Genomic DNA, 8,805 nt, shown 5'->3' with positions numbered 1-8,805 from the left:
CAGCAGGAAAACGGGGGTTGAAGCTTCTGGCCATGGAAATAGTGGAAATAATAGACTTTTGTAAGAGTAGTCTCTGAGAGAGGTCTGTGTGAAGTTAGAGTGGCTTGCTGAGTAACTCACAGTAATACCTGAATCAGAAGATTTTCATGGTGTCTCTCATATCCAGCCTTCCAAAACCTGCTTTGCTGATCAGTGACACGAAAGCAAGCTTATGATGGTTGACTAGGAAAGGATGTTCACATTGTGTTCCTACCCTTCCAGTCTGGCAGGTTTGATGTTTTAAGGTGATACTTTCAGCAGAGAGGAAACCATGGATTTCAGATGCAGTGTGCTTTCAGTTAGGTATCCCGGCCATTTGGAGATTGGCTGTCATTCACCAAGATTCTGTTTTCAAAAATCCACATTAAGATTGTCTTCAATGTAGAGTAAGATTGTAGAGAGGCAAGCACTAATTACATTTTTAATTCAACTCCAAAGCAACAGTTAGTGGCCTCTCAATCTTCAGTGCTTGCAGCTTTTTTCCTTTTACTACCATTTTTTTTTCATTCCTTGTGAACTTTTAAAGCAGTAGTAAGTAGTGCCTTAGCATCGAGACTGTCTGAAGGCGGGAAAAGATACAGAATTGAAGCATCGTAGAGAAAGCACATCCAGTCCTCTGCTGCAGAAGGCAAGCAAGCTACACTGTGAAATGTAATTTGTAAAGACTATTAAGATAAAGCTCAATAAATGTATGTTGTTGACTCCTGCAACTTCTGTTTGAAAGGCTGTTCCAAAACCACTTGCCTCTGTGTTTTGGGGTAATGTTTATAATGCTTGTTGATCACTAGAATGTGAGAGGCTAATTCTCAAGAACAGACTTACAAAGAAAGAAAATTACTTTTGACTTGCAAATTTCTCCCCATTAGCTACAGTTTGTGGACATAGTACTCTTCAGGGATTTTCTTTTTATATTGTGCATTTACTTCATGGGTTTTTTTGCATACATTTTTTGTATTTTAAAAAGAACTAAACATTTGCAGACGATGTTTGGAAATGCTAGTTGCCTTTTTTTTTTTTCTTATCCATTTGTATTTCATTTCCTACAGTGTTGCAGATACCAGGTAGAACAAAACTGAAGGTTTCCTATTATGATTTTGTTTGATCAATTGCAAATTAATTTACAGACTCAATGATAGCTGCTGGGAAATGAAGGGTTGGTTTTGTTTGGTCAGTGAAGATGACAGCCATGGATCAAATAAGAGTTAATAATAATATATTTGAACAAATTGAATCAGAACATAATGCACGTATTGAATTTGATTGCAACACGCATGTCCATGGAGAAGTTTTTTGTTGAAAACAACTCAAGGCTATGGCTTAATTATCAAAGCAAAAGAATAGACATAAAGAGTTACATGTTTCTGATACTCTTTTTTTCAAAAATAACTCCTTTCACACAGTTATCTACATGTTTAATTTCCATGCATAATAGTAACGGTTATTGTTGTCATTTGTTAAGAGAGATTAACAGATAGTAAGTACAACAAACGCAAATAAGGGCTGAATAGAGAGGTGAGAAAGAAGAAAAGACCTCTTTAATGTTAATTAGAATTGGTAGGAAGTCAACACAAATGACATTAACTATCTTCTGTATGAATTGAAGGGACTTTTAGTTAGTTAATACCTACCTCAAACGTTTGGGTTTTTTATTGTAGGCAACAACTTAGTTCGTATTTATTAAAATACAGTTTATTGACAAATGTACTTTCAGTGAAAGTTGTATCTGTGGTTGTTATTTCCTAGTAGTTAAAACCGAGTAAAATAGTAAGCTGTTGCATTTGAATGTTTATTTTTAGGCTAAGCTATTGATTTTAGTGTAAGCGGGGTTATTCAGTCTCTTTTCACCTGTGTTTTGTGACCAACAAAGGTCCCAGTGCTTTCTTCAACAGTGACTGCATTAGACTGAAACAGCTGCGTGAAGAAGCTTGCTTCAGCTGTCAGTGTTCAGCAGTAGTTTGGGTGGACCATCTCTGCATTCCCTTACGAGACACCAGAAGCAGTACGTTGCAAGTGGTGTAGTCCTTTTTTTCTTAATTGTTAGCCAAAAATGTCAATGGGTGGCAGAAAACTCACTGCTACTTCTATCAGCCGTTCTTTTCCTGGTTGTCTGTTTTTGAGTATTCTGCTCAGCTGAAGCTGGGATTCTGCTCCCATTCCAGGCTTTGTTTTTTCAGTTGCACTTGCATTCCCTGACTAAATACCTTACTATCTGGCAGTTCCCATGCTTTTGTTTTTCTAGTATAGTAAATTGTTTTAAAGTTCAAATGTAGTCACGTAATGAGTCATGAGTGTTCTCTTTGCGCACACAGAACCTTCTCATAGTTACGGCTGAAACGATTATCTTCTTAAACAGGAGAGTTTTGGGATGAGTGAGGATACCTTCCACACCTCTCCTCGCCTGGCTGTATATTTTAAGGCCCTGTATGTGTCAGACTACTACCAGATATTTCATAGAAAGGTAGAGATGCCACATAATAAACAAATACGGCATGAACAGATTTCCACACAGAACATAGCTTTTGTCTCTAAGAATTAACTTAGTGGAAGATCTGTGATAATTTATTATCCTTTCCAGGATGTTTTTGTTTTCCCTCACAATGGCTCTAATGATATTCTCAGTACTCAAGTAAGTGAGTGCCTGAAGATCTCTGTGCTTTTTTTGGTAGAAGGTTGTTCCATGTCTATTAAACTGAGTTATTTTTAAAATGATCCTCTTTTAGAAATAATTCTTAGGTTCATTTGCAAAACCAAAGCTGAAGACTAGCTTTGATTTTTTTTGTTGTTGTTGTTTTGGGGTTTGGGTTTGTTTGGTTTTTTTTTTTACTTGAGGCTCATTTGTGTCTGCTGACTCCAGAAGACACAGGTCAGGTGTCTATGTTAGGTCAGGTCCTAAATTAGGACTTTTTCATGGTGAAGCATCTGCTGATGAAGTAGCTCAGTCTTGTTGGGTGGCGTCTGTCTGTCTAATGTCACTAGTGAAATAAGTGTCATTTAAAAATCTGAACGTGACAAGGAGAGTGCTACTAGGACTGCGAGGGCAACCGCTGTGCAAGAGACCAAAATTAAATCCACAAAAGATTTATGAATTCTTGCAATTTCCTCACCATGCAGTATTAAATATTTAATGATTTACATTGTTAATCTATATAACAATAAAATTCATAGTAATCCAATCCACTGATCATACTGTTTCAAAAAGCTTGCTCTGACAGACCCTTACCTTATTAAGAGAGTCGAGAGCAAAGTTTGCCGCATCCCAGAATCCGTTAAGTGAATTGATTTTCAAAGATTTTTTTTTTTCTTCATTTTCTATAAATGGATCATAGGGCAACCAGCTTCAAACTGGGTATCTGCCTTTTAGATACCCGAAGTTGGGTGAAATGAACCCTCACTGCTTATCTTAACGGACTCTTTCAATATCTGCAGTGTGGGCTTCAGCATACATCTAGTAGTGCTCTATACCTTGCTGTTGGGTTGAAGTTCCCCACAAAGTTTTTCTGGTCTGCTCACATGGACATAAAAGTTCCTCTCTGCAAGAGCAACATGAAGTGCTTAGATGGGCTTGGCACCAAGTCGGATAATGTTGAAGATGTGACATGACTGGAGAAATGGTGAAAGATGAGAGGTCTCTAAAATGAATTATTTGGAAAGGATTTGAGGTTTCATTGTAAAAAACAAAGACTAAGTCAGACTTGTAGCATTTTTGAAAAGATTATAGAAGAACATATTTTTAAGTTGAAGAAAGAGATAAAACTGACAAACGTGAAAGAATAGTGTTCAGGTTACCTGATCCTTTAGAAAACAAGCTGCAGAAACAAAGTTCTGCATACTCCCGTAAATGATAGGAAAGATATTGATAAAAACTAAGAAAACTGAAAAAAACCCAAAAAAACCCTGAAGCTTTTAAGAGTAGACATAGTCTAATCCTATTTTAACAAGGTTTTGGAAAATGGAAAACTGAAGTTTATGTATTCCCCCACACAAGTTCCAAAGCATTTGACATAGAGTCACTTAAATAGCTAACTTTAAACTAAGTGACTGACATAGTCGTATTGAATCAGGACACTGGATTACCAAAGTACAAAATACAGATTCAGTTTGGGCCATGCCAGTGCGCAAAGAAAACGTAAGTCATGTCTTACTAACAAATTTGCTTTGCCAGCAAACCAGGATATCTGGGAAATGAAAGCCAGAAAAGGTATATAGTTGCAGGCTTTCATTACTGACTTTTAACCAGGATGGTGATAGTAACACTAGTGCTCTGAGTGGAGCTGTGGAAACTGGAAGGGAAAGAAACATGTTAATAACTGGAAAGATCAATTGCTACTACGGAAATTAGGTAGAAGTCGATGTTGGGACAGTTTGTTTAAAAGCGTCGGTAAGAAGGGAAGAAAGCAGCCTTTTGAGTTGTCCTCTGATTCATAGTATTTCTGTCAAAGTACCAGGAGTCCCATTATGGTTGGATTTAACTTTTCAGGAGCAACAAAACCAGATTTTGGAAACAGAGGCAAAAATAAACAGTTGCTATTCCCAGCAAAGACGTCAACAGCTGATAATTTGAAATGGCAGAGTTTGATGGCGCTGAGCTGCTCAGGGGTATAAAAGAAGGATCTGTTTGAGACGAGTTGCAGAAAACCCTTGTGATACCAAGTTGACTTGTCAGTTAACAATGGAAGATTAAATCCTCTGCCAAGTGATGAAGATGCTAAGAAAACCACCTTGATTTTACATATACTTCCTAGTAAAGAATAAAAATATAATTCTTAGGTGATAGTAAGTATCTTCCTGGAAGTGACTGCTCAGTGCTCAAATGCTCAGTAGTGCTCCAGACTGACAGAGGTTGAAGAAAGAAGGGAACACAGAACACGATGGTAAATAACATCCTGTTTCTGGATGAGCTCCTGTTTGGCTAGCATCCTGAATACAGTCCTGTGTGCAATACTGGGTTCACCTGCCTCCCCATTCGTCCCATTTTCCCCATCCCTCATTTCCAAAAGGACTGTGAAGAGATTCAGAGAAGGGCAGCAAAGATGGGGAGTGGTTTCCATTCAAGGAACAGCTAAGTAAGTTAAGACCGTGTATTGGAAAGAGTTTGATCGTAGATGATGTGATGGAGGTCTGTAAAATCGTGAGTGGCATGGAAAAGGTGAACGCAGAATGATTATTCCTAGTCTTTCCTGACAGAAGAACTAGAAGGCATTAAAAAAGAAAAGTGTGTATGTGTTTTTAAGAAAAATAAGATACTTTTTCCTATAGCGTGTTGTTGTTCTGCAGGATGTTGTAGATGCTAGAAGTTTACATTGGATCAAAAAGCACTTGAAGTTCCTTGGGGTGGGGTTAGTAATGCATCTATCACCACTGAATATAGAGACAGTGATTCAGCAGGCACTTGAGTCATTTCCAAAAGCTGGGAACATTTTCTGGAAAACTCCTGCTGTGTATTTTCTCTTATGCTATTCCTTAGGTATCTGCTATTGTCATTTTTAGAGCTGAGGTGCGGCATTGATCTAACGTGTGGTTGGACCTGGTACAAAAAGTACATCCTTACTGATCCAGCAGCATTCTTTCTAACTCTTAAGAGAAGAACCCTCCTGTGTTGTCTCCTGAGCAGTCACAGAGCAAGCTGGCTTAGATGTTACTGTGTTTTAACTCAGCAAAATGGTTGTTTTTCCTAAATGAATCAGTTTACGTTGAAGTCTCTAGATTTCTATAAATAAATTAATTAAAAAAGAGAGAAGAGAAAGCTTCTGTCTGTTGTCAGATAACCTAGAAGTTAAAATTGTTTTTTCCATTTAAAACACAAGCAAGGAAATGGCACTTTACTTGAAAATTTAATTCGTTACAGGTCTCTGGGGTGTCTTGCTGTCTGGTCTATGGAGTTGTATAAAATAATTATCTTATGTTAATGTTGTCTGAACTGGAGAAGAGCAGAGGTTTCAGTATACTTCAAGGAAGAGACGGCTGCAGTGTGCAGAGTTGGGACTTTGAAGCAAGAAGACTTCAGCTTTGTTCTCCACCATTGATTGTTTTACCTTTAACAAGGACCTTCATCTCTTTATACGTATTATAGTATCAGCTTCACAACAGATGTTGAAGCTAGGAATTTTTTTCTTGCTTAAGTATGGTAATGTGGTAAAAAGCTATAACTTGAATTTATGGTAAAGAAGTGTCGTCTTCTATGTTCTCCCTTTCTGCAGGGCTGGTTAACATGTGAGGACCCAACTTGCCAGAATCGAACCCGTCAAGTTCCCCTGAGTTTTTCCCGCAGTGGCCCTGTGTGCCAGGCCTGCAAGAAGGCTGTTCTGAGACCAGAGGTGAGTGGTTTAGGACAAAGCTTTGACAGTAGTGGGGCAGGATTCTCTTGAAAGTCACATCTCTCTCAGCTCTGCCTTTCAGAAGTAGCAAGATTAAGCAGGAATTTTTAATTAGTTATTAGTTTAAAGGATACTGTTTACGCTTTTCCTAGTCCCTGTTTAAGCTGCATCCCCATTGCTGTGAAGAGAGCATGCCATGCAGCTGCTGTGTTTGGAAATTTTCCAGCTGACAAGCATTTGGTCAGCAAACTGGAATTTGCTGGAATGTTTCTGGTAGAATACAGGTAGATTAAAATAAACAAACAAAACCACCCTTCCAAACCAAAACCAACTGCCTGCTTTTCTGCTGGCTGGTTCTCGCCTGACTGCATTTGGTGCTAAGGAGCTGGAGGTGGGCTTTCATACCATCTTCTGCGGGTACCTCGGGGTGGTGAGTATTTTCAGGAGATGAGAAGTTCTGGGTTCTGCACATTTGGATTTGGCTCCATACCTGAAAAATGTAAAATCTTTTACACCTAGTATTGAGCTAGATGGTCTGTTCTGCTGGAGTTCAGGACTGCTTGCTCTACCCTAGTTGGTTCTCTTGGATTCTGAGATTAAAGGAAGTTGATTCTGTTTCATGTTGTAAAAATATTGCGAAGAACTTCAATTTCTTTGTTAAGAAGAAGAGGGGGAAAAACAGATTTTAATATTCAGTGTCTAGACATTTTCCAGAATTCACATCTAATAACCAAAGAGAGAGGGAAAGGTTCTGTAAAGAAAATAGGAAGTCTTTAATTGGGGTTTGTTTCAGGTAGTAATAAGTCTTTAAATTATTCTTACTTACATACATTAAATTTACAAAAATCAAGGGTTTGAGGTGGGCCTGTCAAGTGAATGCTCCAAACAACATCGTTTTGTTTACCCCATGAGATTTTTTTGGTCCTTCTCATCCAATACTGGAAATGTAAAAAGTCACAAATGGTAAGTGTCAGTAAAAATCAAGGGACTGAAACAGCATTGTGAGAGAGAGACTGACCAAGAGAGAGCCATTTTTTACATTAGTGGTAAGTTAGTGCTGAAGAATATAAGATCAGGTAATGAACACCATTAAAGAGTGGGTAAAAATGAGTGAAAGTTTCCAATCTGTTAACACAGGAACCAGGTGGTATCACATAAAATTAAAAAGGAAGGAAGGTTAATCCATCAGAGAACAAACCTTCACCTATGCTATTAAACTGTGTACAGTAACGTGTATTGCCGTAAGAAATTTAAAGCCAACACCAGTGGAAAAGAAGACCAAGGTTTATGTGAATATTAGAAGTGTCCAGACATGCTCATTAGCAACAAAAATGCATGAAAAAATGAAGGTCTTGTTCCAGTTTCTAGCTATTAAGAGAAGCAGATGAGGTCTGGTAAGGAGATGATTCTGCCTTCTCTTACCTCTGCGTGTGGTCACATTCTCCCAAAATGCGGGTCCATTCGCCAGCGTGAGGATAAGATGCTGCACCGAGCAGTAGGATCTTTGGCCTGATCTTGTGTGTTCGTTGCTATCGAGCGTTCCAGCATTTTGATGTAATTAGTTAGTGCTGGTTAGAGGCACTCTGTGTTCTCCAGTTGCAATTTTTTATACTATATGCATGTTTTAAAAGGCTGAGCATATGTTCTATAGTTTCATATTCAAAAATCCTTAGCTTTTTTAGGTAATATAAAATTGTTCAGTGCTGGCGTTTAAAGTATTCCCTGTGAATAAATTCTAAGCTTTACATTTAGGGTCTTCAGCTTTTAGAAGGAATCTTTGGAAAATGTGTTGGTGGTATTTTCACATTTTATACCTTTCACTGTCATTTTAATGTGCTGCATGAATCATGGAATAGCAGTAGCCATATTAATAATTGGACTATGACAGTACTTCAGATAAATATATTCTACATTTGATAGTTCTAAAAGTCTCACATGCCTTTTATGAATGCTGCATAGAGCATGCTGTTTTGTTTTTCTCATCAGTTCAGAAAAATTAACCAGCTGCACTGTTTTAGAAATGGTGTTTAAAAGCAGTGCCCAAATGAGCTGCTCCGTTCCAGTATTGCTGCGTTACAAGTGTTTGCAAGCTTGTCTTTGCATAGCCAGTGTACTGTCTTCCAGGAGGTGAGACCCAGGCAGTTGTGAAAAGTTGTAACTGGTAACTTGGTTTGTTTATTGAAAGGAAACAACCACCTGTCTACACCTAGATCATGACAGCTGAGAGCTTAGCTTGTATAGATGAGACATGAAAAAGATATGTTCCAGCTCAAGGTGGTTTGAGCACAGACCTTGAGTATTTGAGGTTTGAAAAGGAGAGTGTTTTGTCCAGCTCACTACTATGTTTTAGTCCGTATCTCCAGAATCTTAGTAAACAGATGGGTGTCTCAAATTGTTTTAATGTTAACACTTTTTTGCCCCCCTCCCCCCTTCCTCTTTCCCGCCCTTCCTC

At 38.3% G+C, this 8,805-nt stretch overlaps 1 protein-coding gene across 1 annotated transcript in view; it reads left to right on the top strand.

Annotated features, from left to right (window-relative positions):
- Positions 1–8,805, top strand: part of LOC104492015 (DNA polymerase alpha catalytic subunit-like) — a gene marked incomplete at its 3' end in the record, with an annotated part of 107,586 nt that overhangs the window by 37,736 nt on the left and 61,045 nt on the right. Inside the window, exon 4 of the mRNA XM_010134515.1 lies at positions 6,237–6,353. Coding sequence (XP_010132817.1) covers positions 6,237–6,353 — 117 coding nt within the window. The remainder of the gene's footprint in view (positions 1–6,236; positions 6,354–8,805) is intronic.

The sequence above is a fragment of the Buceros rhinoceros genome, unplaced genomic scaffold (assembly GCF_000710305.1).
Source record: "Buceros rhinoceros silvestris isolate BGI_N320 unplaced genomic scaffold, ASM71030v1 scaffold6674, whole genome shotgun sequence".
NCBI classification, from domain to species: Eukaryota; Metazoa; Chordata; class Aves; order Bucerotiformes; family Bucerotidae; genus Buceros; species Buceros rhinoceros.
The sequence above is the reverse complement of the archived record's forward strand: the minus strand, read 5'-3'. Positions and strand labels throughout refer to the sequence as shown.